The sequence below is a fragment of the Phyllopteryx taeniolatus genome, chromosome 13 (genome assembly GCF_024500385.1).
Source record: "Phyllopteryx taeniolatus isolate TA_2022b chromosome 13, UOR_Ptae_1.2, whole genome shotgun sequence".
Lineage (NCBI taxonomy): Eukaryota > Metazoa > Chordata > Actinopteri > Syngnathiformes > Syngnathidae > Phyllopteryx > Phyllopteryx taeniolatus.
In genome coordinates this window covers 1,731,463-1,752,376 of record NC_084514.1, presented here as the reverse complement: position 1 = coordinate 1,752,376, position 20,914 = coordinate 1,731,463, and the positions used below count along the sequence as shown (strand labels likewise).

General features: G+C 41.0%; 1 protein-coding gene across 2 annotated transcripts; it reads right to left on the bottom strand.

The window, feature by feature from the left end:
• Positions 1 to 77: 77 nt before the first annotated feature.
• LOC133487914 (cannabinoid receptor type 1B-like) lies at positions 78 to 7,432 on the bottom strand. 2 transcript variants are annotated; one of them, XM_061795167.1, is made up of 2 exons: positions 6,518 to 7,432; positions 78 to 4,352 (listed from the first exon to the last, which is right to left on the bottom strand). In XM_061795167.1, the coding sequence occupies exon 2, from the start codon at positions 4,317 to 4,319 to the stop codon at positions 2,949 to 2,951; it is 1,371 nt and encodes a 456-aa protein (XP_061651151.1). In that variant the 5' UTR covers positions 4,320 to 4,352; positions 6,518 to 7,432; the 3' UTR covers positions 78 to 2,948. The 2 variants fall into 2 exon arrangements, with proteins under 2 accessions (XP_061651151.1, XP_061651152.1); XM_061795168.1 differs by lacking the exon at positions 6,518 to 7,432 and having other exon boundaries at positions 78 to 4,111; positions 4,189 to 4,314.
• Between the last annotated feature and the right edge of the window lie 13,482 nt (positions 7,433 to 20,914).

Genomic DNA, 20,914 nt, shown 5'->3' with positions numbered 1-20,914 from the left:
GTACTGTGTCGATAGCGACGTCCTTAAAGGGCTGACGTTAACAGTTCGTTTTCCCCTTTTCGGTGTTTTTGCACGGCATCAGAGGCTAAGTGGCTTTAATCACCGGTCTGACCGAAGCACGTTCAAATCAAAATGAAAACGAGGCACGTCTGTGTCCACAAGAGGTCAGTGTTACCCAACTTTAAACTATAGCTAGTTTATGTGTATATTCGTTTTTACATTTTACTGAAATCCAGCATCTGGTCAGGGTCCAGACTCCAGGCTGTAATTGACTGCAATATATTTGCAACAAAAGTATTAAACAGGGAAAGTTTATAATTGTTCTTTTGTCCCATTAATTTTGTTTCCTTAAAAAGTGGGAGGCACACATAGAAACTAAGGTAATTGCTACACATTCACCAAATTTAGTTGTAAATGCCCTCAAATTTAAAGTTGAAAGTCTGCAGTTGAAGTACATCTTGTTTTCTTTCATTTCAAATCCATTATGGTGGTGTTTAGTTTGCACACCCAATTAGGCATGTGACTGTGTTCAGAATTAGTCATATTTAAACTCCCATTAGATGGGATTCAGCACCCACACGGTACCATTTTGTCCCAGATTACCGCAAATAAAATTTGTCTGTTCTAGTAGGCTTTTGCTGGTATTGATTTTGCTTTCGAGCGGAGGCCTGAAGGTTCAGGGCGAACGATAAATGCTATTTGGGACTGTTCATAATTCCCTCCACCTTGACTAAGTCCCCCAGTTATAGCTGAAGAAAAACAGACGGGTACCACTTATTTGGAAAATAAGGCTTCCTTCCGTCTTGTCACCGTAGTTCGGACATATTAAGAAAATTGGAGATTGTTTTCATATGTCCTAAACAACCAGTACTTGCCCGAAATTCATGCAGCTTCATAATGTTGTTGTTGGCCTCTTGCAAGCCTTGCTGACCAGATTTTCTTCTGGATTTTTCATCAATTTTGGAATTTTTGGAAGGACTTCCAGTTCTTGGTAATGTCACTGTTGTGCCATATTTTCTCCATTTGATGATGACTGTCTTCACTGTGTTCCGTTATTTAATGGCTTGGAAATTATTTGACACCCTTCTCCTGACCAGGCAATATTGACGATGGATGGATAGATAAAATAAAGCAATGTGTTCTCTTCTGGCTTTCGATGTTTCCTAATATTTTGTGGATACATTGGCCACACATTGTGGTCGGGGTTAGCGCATCTGCCTTGTAGTTCTGAGGTTTTGGGTTTGAATACTGGCTCTTCACTTATGTAGTTCACATGTTCTTCTTCTTGTGCTTCTGTGGGTTTTCTTCCAAATTTCCAAAAACACTTCTTAGGTTAATTGAAGGCTAAATTGTGAGCTCCAGCTCTTCAGTGAGCCAATGCATACAAGTGCTGTAGAAAATGGAAGGATGGATTATGTCTGTCTCTCTGACACACACAAATGCATGAATTACTTGTAAATTAGGTGCACTACGTTTGGTGGCATTTCATCGTTTTATTAGGAAAAAAGATCACCTGTTGTCTTGCGATTTCATGATGAGAAAAAATAAGCAGATTTTCTATATTGACTGAAGACAGAATGGCACTATGGATCCTTGACATCAATACGGCAGTGTCAATTTGTCACACAATGTTTTACAAGCACACTCAACATTCCTGTAAGCTACAAATATTTTCTGCTATCGAAAAAGCCAAGCATGTTTCGCAGTTTTTGCTTTGCAAAACCAACTCTAGAATTCTACAATAAACAACTGAAGAGTGGTGAGATGCCAAACATCACAACATCTTACATAACCACCCACGACTGCTTTCGAGTCAAAGATGCTACTTTCTATCAAGTAGTTTAATAGTGCAGTTTTCCCAGCAGACATTTTGGAAGGACTACGGCCACACTATTGCTATGCTCTGATGTTGTTTAGCAGTGGTGAGGAACCTATGTTTCATGGGTCATGCTACACCGCATTTATCCTGCACGCCATGCAATTCTAAATACAAAGACAGAAAAGATCACCGAAACATTTAACCCACAAATGCTCATTAAAACAATCAAAAAACCTAAATAAATAAATAAATACATAAATCAATAAATATACATTTGCCCTACAATTGACTCCAGACCACTCCAGCGTAGTGTAGTCTGCCTTTCTCCTGATGTCAGCTGGGGTATTTTCCAGCTCCCCGTAACCCTGAACAGGATAAGCGGTACGAAAAATGGATGGATGGACAAATAAAACATTTGTTCATCAATTTACTATGGACGTTTTAATAAACTGAATGGCTTTCTAAGAGGGAAATGGTTTCCCCATGCCTGTGATATACAGTAGTATTTAAATAGTAACAATAAATATGGTCACCCTTAAGTTGTTTATGATTGAAACATAACACAAAGCAAACAGATTTCATTATTTATCCATCAGGAACACCTGCACAACCTAGTGGCATCCATGCAATTAAGTGACCAATTTGCAGAAAAGGGGGTTAAATTAAAGCAACACATTTTATAGGACTCCAGATAATGCTCGGTGGGCCCAATTAAAGACTTGAACATTCTGGATGTGGCCCGCAGACCATACTTTGCCCACCCCTGGTTTAGATAGTGCAGGTGTACCGAAGGAAGCAGTTGCAGGGTCGACCTTCAAAGCAAGCTTCCAGTGATGTCAGAAGAGAGTAATTCTTTGACACGCACCGCACTCAAAAAGCAAGTGCAGTGAAAAGAAAATCAGTTGAATTGACTTCATTCAAACATGTACATGTCTTGCACATGACAAAAATGTATTTAACACATATTATGAGAGGATCTTTGATGAAAAGAGGGGCAAATGAGTTTACCACATTTTGATCATGGCCAAATGAAAATGAAGTGCTTTTTTTTTTTTTTTCTCTCTCCAAGTTCAAGGAGGCGCAGTTTATCCTACTCTACTACTCTACTTGTATCACAGTCAGAAGGCTTTTACACTGAATCTGCGGTAGAAGTTGTATCTTTCACTCCAGAAATATAAACTTGGGCCACTTTGACTCGAATGTTCCCACCACTAGCTCCGCTATCTTTGCCTCTTACGGTCCTGCTGTTCCAGTCGCTCTCCCCGCTGTTGTCCAGAGGAGATGCGCTTCCCTGACACAGGTGGCAGATGTTGCCGAAAGCCCTGCGCAGGTCCTTGCTCCTCATGGCGTAAATGACGGGGTTGGCGGTGGAGTTGAGCAGGCACAGCATGCTGCAGAAAGCAAACACGGTCTTTATGAAGTCGTCCACTTTTCCCAAGAGGTCGTAAACCATGATGGCGAGGAGCGGCCCCCAGCAGATGATGAGGGCCACCAAGATGAGCACAAGGGTCTTGGCCAACCGGAGGTCCATGCGTGCTTGCTCAGGCCTCACCATCTGAACCTTGGTACCCTCCGCTGTGTAGACGATGACGCTCCTCTGGGAGGTGCGGCTCAGCATGCGCACAGCGTGGTGGTGCGACTTCCACAGAATGAACATGTAGGCGTAGATGATGAAGAGCAGCAGGACGCTGGTCATCCCGATCCAGAACATCAGGTACCTCTCATCGATGAGGGGGAAAATGTCCGAGCAGACAGAGTTAAGGCGCTTGCAGTTCCAGCCCAGCAGGGGCAGCAGTGCAAACACAATGGACACGCTCCACATGAGGCTAAAGGCCACGACCGCTTTGGTCTTGGTCACGATACGCTTGTACGCCATGGGCCTGTGGATGGAGATGTAACGGTCGATGGCGGTGAGGAAGAGGCTGCCCACGGAGGCGGTGAAGGAGGCGATAACGCCGGCCAGCTTGAACAGGAAAACTTCGGGGCTGTCTTTCCTGTGGAGGACGTGGAAGTCCAGGAAGCTGTAGACGAAAATGATGCTGCCGATGAGGTCCGCCACAGCCAGGCTGCCTATGAAGTGGTAGGACGGTCGGGATCGCAGCGTCTGCGAATGCAGGATGACACACAGCACAATCAGGTTCTCCAGCACTGTGAACGTACCCAACGTGAGGGCCAAGATGGCGATGGCCAGCTGCTGGCCCGGAGTCAGGATCATAAAACACTCCATGTTGTCCACAAAGTTCTCCCCGCACTGAACCGCCATCCCACCAGTTCCATTAGTCACCAGAAGGTCTGACATGTTGGTGGGGAGAATGGGTGTGAGGGTGTTGTAAATGACCTTGTTTGCGCTACTATTGGATGCGCAGTACGTTTTGTCAGAGCGGAATCCAGGTTTGGCGGAACTGTCGTCGTAGACTGCGTCGTTGGAGCCCAGGTACGGCATGACTGTTGTCAGCGCGCTCGTGGTGGCGCCTGCCAGCCGGTGCAGAGCCGACTTCATGGCTGAGAGGTGGTACTACAGTGGGTCAGCGGACTGGCGTGCAAACAGTCCAAAAAGACAATATAAAAGGTTATTCTTCTTAGACAATAAAGCCTTACAGCATCAGGTAGACATAATACTGTAAGGGCACAATAAATTAACGTAATTTAAAACATAAGAATTGGATTCCATTGAAAAGAAAAAGGCCGGCACGGTGAATGACTGGTTAGAGCGTCTGCCTCACAGTTCTGAGGACCGGGGTTCAATGCCCGGCCTCGCCTGTGTAGAGTTTGCATGTTCTCTCCGTGCCTGCGTGGAGTTTCCTCCCACATCCCAAAAACATGCATGCTAGGTTGATTGAAGTCTCTCATTTGCCCGTAGGTGTGAATGTGAGTGCGAATGGTTGCTTGTTTAAGTGTACCCTGCGATTGGCTGGCAACCAGTTCAGGGTGTACCCCACCTCCTGCCCGATGATATCTGGGATAGGCTCCAGCACTCCCGCGACCCTTGTGAGGAGAAGCGGCTCAGGAAATGGATAGAGGGATGGATGAACAGAAAAATATTTTTAAAATATGGTTGTTGCTTGTCCACCCCCCAAAACTAACTTTGTTCAACTACAGTACAAGAGCTCCATCAAAATATGTGCCTTTATATCATGGTTTTTTTTCTGATATAAAAGTTGAGACCATGATAACTCATCAATCAAAAAATTGTGAGTAACTGAACAATTCAATTGAAGAATAAGCAGGAGACATTTTTTGAATACAGTTATCTTTAATTACAGTAAAGAAGTATGATCAAAGCATTTTCTGTTAAACTTTGAAAACATTTCCCCAACAATAATGTGACCTACAAGCTGTAAAAATGAATCGGAATAGACTTTAGGTGGCAAAATATTAAAAAAAAATGTCTGTGCCTTTTTGTTTTTCCTTCCTTTTGAAACATTTCTTTTGCAGAACTGATTACAATCTTGTCATGTTTTGTGATTAGCACTATCAGAGAGACAAAAATGACCTCCGCCAAGAATGTTTTCATCACTATTTGCTGGATGGATTGGACAAAAACTGTTCCATCTTGATGCAGATCTGGATACAAGTTCAGATTGTCTTCATGCCGCCCCTTTATTAATTCATTTCTCAGTGACTCATGAATCGCTCTGAATGACAAAACTGAGGCAAGGGGTTAATTCAAGGCCACAATATGGTGGTCTTCCCAAATACTGTCAATATTAGAAGGCCGTTGTGGTTTGTTTATATAGAAGCACCGAGAGGTGTTTCTGAAACATCGCTTTATCTTATTTACTGTGTGAATGGGTCAAAATATTAGAAACAGCTATCACTATAATGCAGTGCAGTTATACACCACTGCAAAGTACAAGCACATCAAATTGTTAAATGAATGCCTTTCTGTCAGTGTCAAACTTTTTGCGACATGTCTTGTATGGGACCTATAACGAAGTGATTGTGTCTGTGTCATGAATGCAAATGTGGCAAGAAAAGCAATATGTTAAGTGTTAAAAGATGCATGATGATGCCATCGTATTTGCTGGGGTGAATCAGCGCAGCTGACAGCAGAGCAGACAATAGTGAGAAAGTGAACAGTTGATGACAAGGTTGCGCGGCCTCGGGGGAAATCACTGCGTTAAGTATGTCGGACAGCCAACGCTTGCTTATCAATTAAAAGCAGGGCATTCAACATGAGGGTTTTTAATTCAATCATCATCCATTTAATGCAGTGTCAAAATGTCCGCACAGGCATCTACATTTTGGATGATTTCCATGAGTAGCAGACGTGTTTTGCATAAAAACTTGGGATAGGTGCTTTATTGACTTATGATTATGCATGTAACTTCCTACAGGGCAATGGGAAATTCTTGAATATCCTTGTTCAGTACTTCGGGAATAATTGACATAGGATGGATGCAATAGTACACTTATGCGGCATCAACATATAATTGTTTACCTTTCATTTTTTTCTTTTGAACATAATTAGACAAAATAACAACATGGAGTGGGGTAAAGTTAAGTTTTTCTGGCACATTCTTGCTTCTTTCCTCTGTGCTGCATTTGTGATCATATTTTGATCAATGCTGCTTCAATTTAAAACAGACATAGGGCATTACGTCGAAGGAGTACTTAATACAGAACTTCACTAATGAATTACAGTGCTGATCAAAATACAAATAAGAACTGACAGAAATTAAACATGCATCCACATACCTTAACTTGGCACTTGTCCATGACTCAACATTGATGTAAAGCATCTGACCAAAATATGCATATTCATCGCATTTTGTTGCAGCAACTCCCCTCACCCCCAAAATAAGTTAACAAAATATGTTTTGTGATGACGTGGCCGCTATTTTCTCGCATGTGGATCCAGATGAGGATGTCAGTAAGCGTAGAAAGCTTGCAGGCAGCCGGTGGGAGTGTGTGGGTTTGTGCGAGAGTGGGTGTCTTTTTTTTTTTTTTTGTATGTGTGTGCGTCTGGTCACGTGGTGTCACACGCACGTGGGGTGAATCTGCGCGCGCACCGCCTCTCAGCTCACGACCCAAACCACTTCGTTATTAATAAATGAACAGAGAGGCAACCGCGTGTACACATGCATGCTCACAGACACCGACAATTAATGGTATTAGCAAAAATGTGAATTGTGTTTTAAAAATAGAAAACAAAAACAAACCTTTGATTTAATACTTTTTATATTACAGTTGTGAATATTTTGAATGTGACATGACATGAGATGAACTTATTGTGGCTTTCCACAGAAGAGAATTTGCAATTTCTGTCGTACTGTATCTCCGAGTGGCGTCTTTGATCTATATTCAAAACACTTTTTGTTATATTTGATAAGAAAAAAATGTAGATACATGTTTTTCATTGGATATTCCATTTGTTGTAACAGCTGTTGTGCTCAGTATTTGTGTTCTGGTTATTATTTTTACTTCAGTAGTTATCGTGCAAACGTAGATGTCATATCCTCCCTTACTCGTATAGTTACCGTAAATAAGGGGATGCTTGTCTTCATTACATTGTGTGGGTCTAGTTTATTGTTTTGTCCAGCGAGTTTCTAGTTGAATTGGCAGTAATCTATATGAGTTCTCATTCTCTATTTTAAAGATAGAAGGTTTTGGATTCAGCGTGTATCATTACTTTCAATAAAATGTACTGGTCTTTTTTCATGATGGCACCTTTCCTTTCCTTTCCTTTCCTTTCCCTTTTTCTTTCCTCTTTCTCCCCCATTTTTGTGTGCAGCTGCATGATTATTTCCACTATTATTCTCTCCCAGCAGAGCCATTGCCCAATTTACATGGCTCTTGTTGTGGAAAATACATGCCATTTGGACGCAGAACAACATGGCAAAAACAATTAACGCGCTTGCAGAACTGCCCATCACTTGTGGCACTACAGTGTATATATATCAAAAAAAAAATCCAATTAAAGTCAAAGTGAATCATCATGTTAATTCAAGTTAAATGCAAATAAGAATGCTGCAAATCATGTTGCTCTTGTCTTGAGTTGAGCATGAAGGTGTTTTGGCTCAGAAAGTGAAAAGCAGCAGGCAGACATCCATCATCATAATTAGCACCATTATTTCAGTCAGGGAGAGAGATTTTCAACACAAGGCTGTCTGACAAATGACAAAGGGCTTACATTGACTGGTATGAGAAGCGAAAGCTATCATTTTATGTTTGCCTCTGCCGGTGAATGCGCCAAGCAGCTTAGCACAATTGATTTTGGTAGACTTGCCTTTGAAACGGCAGGCCAACACATCTGATTTGATATTGATCTGTTGTTTGAATGCTTTTACACATTTTCAACTTTTTGCCCGGAAGAAAAAAAGCATGGATTTTGCTATTCTTTCAGTGATATTTTCCTGAGCTATTGTACAACCATATGGTTGTTCTTGCAGATGGCTGATTATTTGCAATCAGGGTTGCAAATGCAGTGTTTCCACTCCAAGGTGGGTGGGCTGTCTCTGGTGTGTTTGTGAGGGGGGAACAGATGATGAGAGGAAGTGTGAGGAGGAAAAAGATGCTGTTACTGTGATCTACCGAAAGAAAGTTTCGTTTAAAAACTGAGCTGTAGTCACCAGCGAAACAGCAGAAACTTGATTGTGTTATCTTAAGTCAGGTACAAATAGAGACTTATTTACACAGAAACAGGCTCAGCGGGTCCATACCCACAATCAGGCCTAATTTGACTATTTTTCCTCTCTTACGATCAAAGTTTGCAATAGGGCAATTCTTGGATGTGTCTAAAGATTATCATGAGCGATGTAGGGTGTGTTCAGAGTGATTTTTTTCCCCTCCACGATCTGCTCGTAAAACGGCCAGGGGCCGACAATCGTAAATGTTGAATCGGTTCTTAGAATATTTTATTCTCAGATGGAAAACATGCAGTAGCCATCAGAGGAATTGTAGCCAAGAGTAAAAGTGTTGTATATCAACTTCTCAGAATCAGAATCATCTTTATTTGCCGAGTATGTCCAAAAAACAGGAAGGAATTTGTTGGAGCCGCTCTAGTACGACAACAGACCGACATCTCATCTTGATGAGAACGAGAGCCGCAGAAAGAAATCCAGATTGATGCATGACTCGGTAAGTACATTTATGATCATAGTTTATTATGTAGCTTTTGTACATGCAATGATATTGAATACGTAGCTTGTTGTTGCTGAATATTCACTAATTGTATGGTTTCAAATAAACTGGACAGAAATTGGTGAACATACGTAAGTAACATTCTTGCAAATTTGCACTCTCACGAGAATGAAAAGACCGAATAATGGCTGTCCACATAACCAAGTTAGATGCAATGTTTTAAACACACACACACACATGTATTAGAGTAACTGCTTTGTAGATTTAAGTCAACAGCTTGTGATAAAGAAGATATGCACATTTAGAATATATATGTTTGTTTGGACATTGTGGGTTTTGTACCCATTTAATTTATTCATCCTTTATTAAGTAAAGTGAACATTCTAACTACAATTATTAATATACAGTACAATGAAAAAAACAGTAACCCAAATCTGTCCCATTTGGATACAAATACTAGCTCTACACTAAATATTAAACAAATATAAAAACATGAATGAAAAAAATTCAGACAATTAAATTGCGTTTTTAAAGAGAGACAACTTTAGTCTATATTTACAGTGCAAAAGTAATATGTTGGACCAGATCCGGTTTTGGTGCAATACACAAACATTTGTAGTATATAAAAACAAACTTTTTTTGAAAAAAAGAAATCATGCAAACTATACAATAGCTATATGTATATGGTCCATTTTAGTTTTATCGTACAAGACAAGTTATCATTCCACACATCTTATGAATGCAGCTTATCATATTCTATTTATTATGCCGATAGGCTTTTTAAACAGGACCGCTGTTAACTAATCTAAGCATGTATCTGAGAGCAGAATGGTGGATTTTCTCACAGTGTAGTGTGGCCAGTGGGATGCAAGCATCCCCTTCATGCACCATTTAGTCACATTAAGATCTAGTTTATCTGAGCTGAATGCTGGGGTGATCACAAAGACTTAGCATGCGGTTCAGTGGACGCTCTCTTGCAGAAAACACTATGCAAATCAGCGCTCCAGGCACGCATACACGCGCGCACGCACACACACATCAGCTCCAAATCAAGCTCATCGCTCATATTTTGGGGATGATGTTGGCACCAGGAACATACCCTCTAGTTTTACAGAATGATCTCCATGATTGCCAGCTAGGCCATGAACTCAATGCGATGATCATGAAACTCTGGACAAGTGGGAACGTGCGGGTGCGAGCCCCGACGGCCTCGAAGGGTCGTCGTCCTCGCCAAGTCAGAGCCACAGTGTAATTCATTTGGCCCGGAAGCAGGTGCACAGACCTTCCCAGACTGACAAGAACACCCAAATGGGCCTGACTGCGGTGACGCAACCGTGGCTTTATCTGGAACCACTCGGCTCTTTTCTGTCAGCTGGATGACACCTTGTGAAATGGAATGTGGTTTGTTTCCCCCCTTTTTCTATTTTGAGACTGTCACTTTGTTGTTGTTTAGGGATGTCTTAACAACCGTACAAAAAAATATTGATAACATTAGAAATGACATAGGATACCTGTATCTACCACTGTTCATTTGTCTTCTTAAAATATAGAAACTTTGTTGCTAACCGAAACAGCAGCACATGCCAAGACATTAACTGGTGAAATAAGTGTAAAAAGACCAAATAGACACATCCCCTTCCATCTACATTTTAGTTAATAACTGACCTTGACCATAAGTTAACTGTGGAGTCCATTTGAACTACGTTGGTAACCAAAACAGCAGCACACACCGATGCACATAAACAGTCCCTCGGATAAAATGAAATTTGGTATCGTGTATCACCGAATAGACACCTCTGTCCATCTGCGTTTGATCGCGGCCATGCGATAACTGCTGAGCTCGTGTGAACTTAGTTTGCTTCCCAAAAGGAGCAGCACGTACTGGAGCTCATAAACAGCCTCAGGTGAATTTAATCACCTAATAGAACCCCCCAACCTGCATTCAAGTAAGTAAACAACAACGATTAGTTTTTAAGTAGACTGACATTTGCTCGCGCCAGAGTGCTGTGTGCGACTGTGCGTCCATGTTTATGCTCTACATGACAGATTTAGTTCTTGCCATTGCTGGTCCCTTTTAACTCCAGTGTGACTTGATTGTTCTTGTAATGTACTTTTATTTTGTCCGTCATTTTAACTGATGAAAAAAATGACCCAAATCGATGTGCATGAATTATTTCATTTATTTCACATTTTACGTTTTTACAAATAAATGCCTTCCCTCCCATCTGTTTTGGAGAAAATAAACACTGGGCCACATTATGAGGGAAACATCCAAAAGATAAAGTGTACATAAAAAAACAAAACAAAGTAATAATATATTTGAAATGAGAGATCCATTTTTCATAACTGATTTCTAAATAAAACCAGTGAGTGGAATGTGTTGTTGTTCTTTTTGAAAAGGAGTATGTCAACGTAAGTTCAAGTTGAAGTTTTGGACATTAAGGGTTTCCACCTGTGAGCATTTGTACCCTTTTCATTTTTGGATTATCAAAGAAAAAGAACCGTAGATCACAAATAAATGTACTAACATACTGTGCTTCCTAAAATGTGGAAATATGATCGCAGCATATCCATCATTGTCAAGTTATTTTCTATTTTAGTCCTTTCGAGTTGCCGAAATTGCGTTAAAGTGACACAACAATGACTTTAAAATTGCTTTGGGATTTTGGGTCCTTGTGTTTGGCCGGTAATTACTAGAGGTGGAAAAGTAGTGCTGCCAGTGCCTACTGATTATGTTCGACGTTTATTTATTGCACTTCCTTTGAACTGTTTTCAGCAGCTGTGATAACCTCACAATTGCCACTGCAGCTGCCAACACAAACACGCCGCGGTGGGCACACACACATCAAAGTATTGAATTATAGTATTTGCAAAGAAACAAGCTCAAGTATTGTGTTAAGCAGGGTACACACAAACTCATAACCGTGTGTAATTTGAGCGTTTTTCTTCTCCTCCTATCGAAGTCATCAAAGGCCCGATTATCGTCTCTGAACAGTTATCCTGCGTGTGATAAGAGTGACTTCTCCTCGCTGAGCTGGCCGTCAATTGCAAATGTCAAACCTGTTCAATATGTACGATTCTTACACTAAGCGTGTGGTCGACATTGAGTTCTGAGTTGTGATGTGAAACGGAATGAAAGCCAATTAGGAAGCGACATTTTGTAGCATTTCTCTTGGCTGTACTGCTGTCAGCATATGTTGGTGGATGTTAGATTTTTTTTGTCCAGTCAGATTTCAGCTTCAATGTGTTGCCATGTCAATGGGAAATTCAAATTCTTCCTGCCCTCATTGATGTCAGCATTTTTCCATCTTCAGATTGGTTGGTCAGAGCAAAACCGATTTGAACTAGCAAAACACATCTGTTGCAATCTATGCACATGAATACATTTGATAATCAGCATCTCGGTGAGTATTCATTCATCTTCCGTTCCGCTTCTCCTCACCAGGGTCGCGGGCGTGCCGGAGCCTATCCCAGCAATCATCGGGCGAGAGGCGGGGTACACCCTGAACTGGTCGCCAGCCAATCGCAGGGCACATAGAAACAAACAACCAATCGCGCACACATTCACACCTAAGGGCAATTTAGAGTCTTCAATAAACCTACCATGCATGTTTTTTTGGGGATGTGGGAGGAAACCGGAGAGCCCGGAGAAAACCCACGCAGGCACGGGGAGAACATGCAAACTCCACACAGGCGGGGCCAGGATTTGAACCCCGGTCCTCAGAACTGTGAGGCAGATCTGCTAACCAGTCGCCCACCGTGCCACTCGGTGAGTATGATGTATTTTATTTAAAATGTTTCGTTTTTTTCCCCCATGTCATTAGATACATATTGATTCTGAACTTTTCTTCTTGACAATGTAGGTGGCACAGTTGCATGCTGTTATATTGCATTTTTGCATTGTATTGATGGTCTCTATGGCGATGTGATAGTGGCGGTGTTAAGAGATTAAGATTAAATGGGTTAAATCTCCCCCGAAAGACCAGGTACCAAGTGCGTGGCCCGCCACTGCTCTTTCTACTAACGCTACGCTTTCTTCTTCTAAGTTTTTATCGTTTTTTCGTCAGTCTGGTTGTTCTGTGGTACCATGTTGCCTCTCACAGGTCAGTCTTGGTACTACGACAGACAGCAGGTTTGGGAAGGAAACTGGTGTCTTGTCGATGGAGGTAAAAACACACTTGCCAATTTCTTCCTCATCATGTTTTAAGTCTTTTTTTTTTTTTTTTTTTTAAATGGTTAAGATGTAGAAAATCACGAGGTGTGTACCCCTATTTAGATGAAAAGAACAAAAGTTGAAAGTGGGGATCTTAATTGAGTCAGACTCACAGTTGATACAAAGATGAGCGGGACATGAAGCGGAAAAAAGCAACGCAATATCTGAGATTTAGGAAATGAGTTTTTGGATGGAAGTCATTGTTGCCGCCCATAACTTCCTAATGAGCCACAGCCTTTTTTTCTTTTTCTTTTTCTATTGAACCAAACATAAATCATGGATAGTAGAAAAAGTGACAGAAGAATAGTGTTTTTTAGATAGTGACTAACCCTTTATTATAATTAAAATAAGAATTGTTGTCATTAGGCATTCATTAAAATGCTAAATTACAAGACTTCTTTTAAATTAGAGATGGCAGAGGTGACTATTCAGGGGTGCGGGGGTGGACTTTTTTCTACAATTACAAATAAAAAATATTTAAAAAGAAAAACACATTTCTGACAATAAATAATGATTCTTGGTTAAAATAAGACATGACATTATATGTCAAGTCTAACTGAAGTATCAAGACTATTGATATTAATTTGGAGAAATGAACAAAACCAGGCAGACTGCATGAAAGGATTAATTTAACTGTGTCACGAATCATAAAATATAAACATGGACACAAAAAACATTGTGGAGCGATCACGTCAGAGTTTGCTGGGAACACCAATCGTTGTCACCACTGTATGTAAGAATCTTTTTAATGTGTCCAAACTTTAATTCGACTGAGAAACAGTTTAGCTGCCTTGGTAGTTGCTGCTGTTTTGATTAGCAACAAAGTTCAAATGGGATCCAAAGTTGCAATTCAATGTATGTGTATGAACAACAGCGTCTAGGAACTTAGGTCATTACAGTTCCTACACCTGTAAGATGTTTCTCCACTATTTGAGGAAATACAGTAATTGGCTTTTCGTTCATTGTTTTTAATGAAATATTTTTCTCTCTTTGCCGACTGGTTGGAGAAAGTCACAGTCTCGGACTGTCTCATCAATATATGTGTGGCGTTCATTTTCACTGTACAGTGGTACAGCTTACAACGGGGTTCCGTTCCTTCAGTGTTGACGTAATCCGAATTTGTACAGAACGCACACTAACATACGCTAACCCAGTGGTAAAGTCATAATTACAGTAAATATTTGTAAGAAAAACCCAGGCCATAAATATAAACCAATCCAGGGACAAACGGCAAGTTTGGTGGTAATTGAACACTGAACATCTTCTTGTGCTGTGTAATGATCTATTTGTACACCTTCACGCTCCATTCGTAACTTTACGTTCATATTTGTAAGTTACCAAATGTGGTTCCTTGCTCCATTTTTGAGAATTCCCATTTTATGTCAATGGTGAAAATAAAAAAAAATAAAAATAACAATAATGTCTTCGCAAGAATTCTAAACAGACTGTACCTCCATGAATATAAGCTATTGTGTATTTTTCCATGTTTTACACACAATGTGAAAAATGACATGTCTGTACACAGCAATATAGCACTGATGATTTTCATTGTAACCCTTGTCAGTTAAGACTCAAGCATAGCCCTCCAAAAAGTAATAACAGCCATCTGTCCTGGAAAATACATCGATGGCTGCGGTGCATAAACATCTCCGTAGGCCGCCGGCTGCCAGCCATCCAGGCAAAATTGGCCAAGCGTGAGTATTCCTCTACTTTACACCTACAACCCCACCACCCCAGTAAACACATCCACACACTTCTTATCACCTCTCAGCTTGGGGCATAATTGACTTGAGGCTGTTGCGTACGTGCCCTAAACTTCAATCCGTAGATATTATCCCCTGTGGTCCCAGCCCTGCATAATAGCTCATCAATATACAAAGTGAGGAAATGGTTTCTTATCTTTTCTCCTCACCATCCAGCCAGACACATGCGCTTATGAATGTTATTCATTGCTATGTACATACAGTATCTCTGTGTGTGTGTGTGTGTGTGTGTGTGCCCATTTTATAACACTAGAAACTCTGCAGACATACATTCTCTCGATTTACTTTTTTTTTTTTAATGAAAGCAAAGCAAAGCAAATTTATTTATATAGCGCATTTCATACACATGGTAACTGGTAACAATGTGCGTTACATGATTCAAAGCTTTTAAAAACAGCGTATAAATATTTAAAACAAAGAGGAAAAAAATACCATTAAAACAGCGTACAGTGCAAGAAATATCATTTAAAAGTGGAAATGCTCTAAAAAGCATGGGAAAAAAGAACATTTTTTCACCTGGACTTAAAAACATGCGCACCTGGGGCTGACGACACTTCTGTTGACAACTTATTCCGTTTGTGTGCAGCATAAGAGCTAATTGCTGCTTCACCATGTTTGCTTTGGACTCCGTGCTCCACTATTGGACCCGAGTCTCTCGATCTCAGAGCCCTACTGGGTTTATATTCCATTAGCATGTCATTCATGTATTCAGGTCTTAAACCGTGTAGTGATTTATAGACCAGTAGCAGAAGTTTAAAATCTATTCTAAAGCTGACTGGAAGCCAGTGTAAAGACTTTAGGATTGGAGTAATATGCTCTGACCTGAGGCGCAGCATTCTGAATGAGCTGCAGCTGTTTAATGCTCTTTCTAGGGAGTCCAGTCAGAAGACCATTACAATAGTCAACTCTACTTGAGATAAAAGCATGGATGAGCTTCTCCTGGTCTGCTTGACATGCAAGCCTTCACCCTGGATATGTTCTTCAGGTGGTAGAAGGCAGTTTTAGTCGTTGATTTGATATGACTGTTGAAAGTGAGGTCGGAATCCATCAGAACACCAAGGTTTCGGACTTGGTCTTTGGTTTTTAAAGAGAGTGACTCCAGGTATTTACTAACAGCAATCCTCTTTTCTTTATTGCCAAAAACAATTTTCTCAGTTTTGTTGTGGTTTTTTGGCTCATCCAGTTATTTATCCGTTTTAGACAGTGACACAACACCTCAATTCAACCGTAGTCATCTGGAGACACTGCTAGATACAACGATGTGTCATCTGCATAACTATGATAGTCAAAATGAAAGTTCTGAAGAGAGAGTTTGACCCAAGGGTAGCATGTGCAGGCTGAACAGAAGGGGTCCAAGAACTGTACCTTATCAAAAGGCGCACTGAGGTCCAACAAGATGAGAATTGACACCTTTCCCGAGTCAGTATTCAACCTTATATCATTTAACACTTTGATAAGAGCAGAGCAAAGCTTTTGCACATTTTGACCTAGATTTAAGACCTATTTATTCAACTTAATATTTTTCAAACAATGTTTTTTTCACCATTTTTAATGTTCAGTTACAGTACATAATTATTCATTTGCTTAACATTGTATTGTTAAGTCTTTTTATTTGTTTGTTTTTGCCGCATTTCAAAATGATTCTTGCACTACAAAATGATAATTGCAACATTGCTGTTGCAGTGCTTTGTACAAGGTGCAGTATTTACAGGTTAGACGTCAGCTCATTAGCGTGCGCCAGCTTTGTCTTTGCCCAGATTCAAACCTCCGCTGTCAGTTACTCATCAGGTCAAAGGGCCATGACCACCAGAGTCGGAAGTGCATTGTTCAATTCTGATTGATTAATGGCGTGTCACGCAGCAGCACCTGTTCCCCAAAGAAATCACAGGGCAGTATTTATTTGTTGTCTGATTATTCTCTACTCTCTGACTCCCCGAGCGTTGTGATGGACGTCTCGCTTCGCTTTAATGCGAGCCAGGCGGAGCAGTGGAAAAGTGAGGCTGTTTCAGTTATTTTGTTGACATACAGTAGAAGCCCTGGAAGTCTGGGTCTGGATTTTGGATATCATTAAAATGCAGTGGAGCCCCACAAGTCGAACGCAATCTCTTCCGTGATGCCGGTTGAGCTTTGACTTGATCGGATACCAAAACAAATATTTCCAATTTAGGTGTTGTTTATTTGGAATATTTCATTCAGGTAGCACGGTGCTTTAGGGGTTTGCATGTCTGGTTCACTTTGTTGAGAGGTTTCGGGTTTGAAGCTCAGCTCAGGCGCTCCTGTGCCAACTTTGCATCTTCTCCCCACTTTCTTCCTTCCACATAAAAAAAACATACACGTTAATTTAAGACTCTAAATTGTACATAGTTGCTAAACATATGAATCACACATGATTACAGTCCTCATGTCCAAATTTTGGAAACATTTTTTGGGGCATATTTTTCAACGTATTAGTACTGCACTGTTTACTTGAAGATGAATATTAATGCATTCATGCAACAAATTTGGGCCTAAAAGAAGTACAGCAAAATAGTGGTTTGCACGTCTGCCTCACAGTTCTGAGCTGCTGGGTTTGAATCTTCGGTTTGGGGTTCGCAATTTCCCCCAATGTTTGCGTGGGTTTTCAGCAGGTACTCCATCTTCCTCCCACACTCTCCAAACATGCATAGTGGGTTCAATGAAGAATCTAGATTGTCCATAGGTGAGGCTCTCTGTTTGTATGCGCAACCTCTTGGCCAAAGTCAGATGTGATAGTCTTCAGCTCACCTGCGGCCCTCGTGAGGACAAAGGATGACGAACGTGTATGGATCCATTGTCAAATTTTTTTGTGGAAAATAAAAAAATAAAAAGCCACAAAGGTGGCCGTTGCCTATATTTTATTTCTTATTTTTTTACACTCTTTTTTTTTTTTTTAGTGTGCCATGAGATTTTTCAGATGTAAAATGGGTTGAGAAAGTTCCATCCATCCATTCTCTGTACCATTTATCCTCACAAGGGTCGCGGGCGTGCCGGAGCCTGTCCCAGCTATCGTCGGGCGAGAGATAGAGTACACCCTGAACTGGTCGCCAGCCAATCGCAGGGCACATAGAAACAAACAACCATTCGCACTCACATTCACACCCACGGGCAATTTAGAGTCTTCAATTAACCTACCATCCATGTTTTTGGGATGTGGGAGGAAAGCGGAGTGCCCGGAGAAAACCCACGAACGGCACGGGGAGAACATGCAAACTCCACACAGGCGAGGCTGGGATTTGAGCCCCGGTCCTCAGAATTGTGAGGAGGATGTGCTAACCAGTCGGTCACCGTGCCGTGGGTTGGGAAAGTTGGTTTCGAAAATAAATGTGAACATGAACAATTCTCAAAAATGTCAAGGCATTGCAAGACAATAAGTGCCACAGCCGCCTTCATTCAAACCAATGGATTCTTGTAATCAATCAGTTAATATTATTGGTCCACACCAGCCCAAAAGGAATACGGAAGGAATATTGAACGTGTCCATTATTTAGCTATGTATAGCTGTGAATGTGTGGCAATCCTCTTCAACATAAAGAAGAGTGAGGGTCAATCATGACACCTACGAGCGCTCCCAATTAACACTTCAGTTCTCTCCCTCACGGTGTGGAAGGACGCCAGGCACAGCCAGGCACAGCAACACTGATTCGTCTTTGTGTCATGTCCATATTGGGATTAAGAAACACAGTCAAGAGATGCAATTGAATTTCATTTACATTGACGCTTTAAGGAGTCTTATTGTTCACAAGATTCACTTCACGTCTGATCCGACAATACAAATCATTGTCATTTGATTGAAGTGAGTTTCCTGTGAGAATTTGCTTTCTCACGCTCTCCCTGCAGGCCTTCCAGAGCCACCATCCTCCATATTTAATTTAACATGTGCTTGTGGCAATGATCTGTTCTGGATGCCTTCTTCTTCCTCTGGAACATAAAGATGAAATAACTCTTTTGCGACTGGAGTGCAGTGAGCGCACTGAACATTGTGCAATGTAGAGATGAAGATATCAAGATATCTGCTTGACGCTTGAGGTGCAGGGCTACGGAAGGAATTTGGGACGGGGTTAGTTAGTTCAAAGTTATGGATTAGGTTTGGGGTTATGCTTAGTGTTAAAATTAGGGATTAAGGCTGAGCTAAAGGTTCCTTTTAAGGTTGGTGAGTAGAATGGGGTTGGTGATTCAAGATAAGGGTAGGGTTAGTGTTAAAGTTAGGGGTGAGGGTTCAGGGTTTTAATTCGGGATTAGTGGAGGGTTAGCGATTTAAAATGGGGATAGAGTCAAAATTAAAGATTGGGGGAGGTTTAGTGGTTGGGGATTAACAATGGGGTTAGTGTTAAAAAGGAAGTATTATGGTTAGGATTGGTGTTCAAGTTATGGATTCATGGTTTAGTGTTAAGGTTGGGGTTGCGGTTTGGGTTAGGTTCAAGGAGTAAGGCTCAGGTCGAGTCAGGTTTACTGTCGGGTTGAGGGTTAGTGTTAAGGTTGGGATTAGTTTTAAAATTAGGAATTGAGGCTGGAGTTAGTGCACGGGTTAGGGATGAGGGCAGCGTTAGTAGTTTGGGATTAGGGTTTGGATAGGGTTTTATGTTAGGTGTTGTGATGTAGATTTAGTGGTTGGGGTTAGTGTTAAAGTAAGAGATTCAGGGTAGGGGTAGGAATGAGTATTGGTGTTAAGGTTTGAGCTACATTTGATAAGGGCTAATGTAAGTGGAGCTGTCCCCCAAACTCTGTGAACAGACGAGACGTTTATTTGCAGCTTGGTACCGTCAGACACTGTGTACAGTCATTAAATACCTGGAAAACTACACAGGATCAATTTCAAGAACAGGACGAAATACAGTGAAGTATAGCGTTTTTCTTCTATAAACAGAACAATAACCTCGTTCCACTTGCCAGACACTATTGTAAGATTCAAGACTTCATCTTTGTTTCTTTTTTTCTGTAGCTGCCAAAGAGCTGAAAATGAACATTGGAAGGATAAACATAAATTCAATTCCGATGAAAGCAAAGAACATTTACCTTTGGTTTGTCATGGGCATTATCTTGAGATTCATGATTGTTTTCCTATATTGTTTTCTAAAGTTAGTGTTAAGGATTACTGTTTAGGTGGGAGTTAGTGTTCAAATGTGTGTTTGTGCTAATATTTGGGACGAGTGTAGGGTTAGCGGTTGTAAATGAGGGGTTCGGGCATAAGGTTAGCATTAAAGTAAGGGATGTGGGTTGGTGTAGGCTTTAATTGTAATTCACAATTCTGATTTATTATTGTGGGTGTCGTGTGCAGTGACGTAGGGTTTATCTTGAGGCGCATGTGAAGGACAAATTATTAGAAATGTTTCTCAGTGGATTTGTAAACTTGCAAACTACGAGTACAAGCGCATTCATAGTGTGTATTTTGAACAGTGCATCCTCTCTCTAACGTCAACGACAGTTCTGCTTAACACAATCGGCTCTCCTCTTCGCACTATGAACTTGATATTATTAGAGCAGACAGCACCCTTGCCACTACTGTCAAATGAAGGAAAGGCTCATATCCTACAGGGCTGCTCTGTAACTCTAGCTTTTCTTATTTTAGAGACAATTGCCGCTTTTCAACATTGCTATGTGAGCCGCACTGTGATTTGTCTTTAACCAAATATACAAATCCACACAATGCCACTCTCTCACGCTCACTCCATGCATAGTGATGGCTTTAACCACAGAGGCCGTCATGATTTTCTTCTGCAAATTACCAACAGTCTGCCAAGCTCGAGAAAAAAACCCAAAAAACAATTTGGACTGAGTGGAAAAAAGCTTTTAGGAATCGGTTGCAGCAACATAGAATGATTTCGTTCCGTTTACGCTGTGATGCCTTAATAGAAAAACACTCATACAGTGTTATCGCATCTCCTCACCCCCCTTCAAACTTCATCCCCTGAAGGTGTAGAATGAGGTTTTAATATATTCTAGCTCGGAAAACACAAGCATACACTGGTGCCGAAGATAGAAATGACACACGCGCGCATCTGAGACCTTGGGGTGCGATTG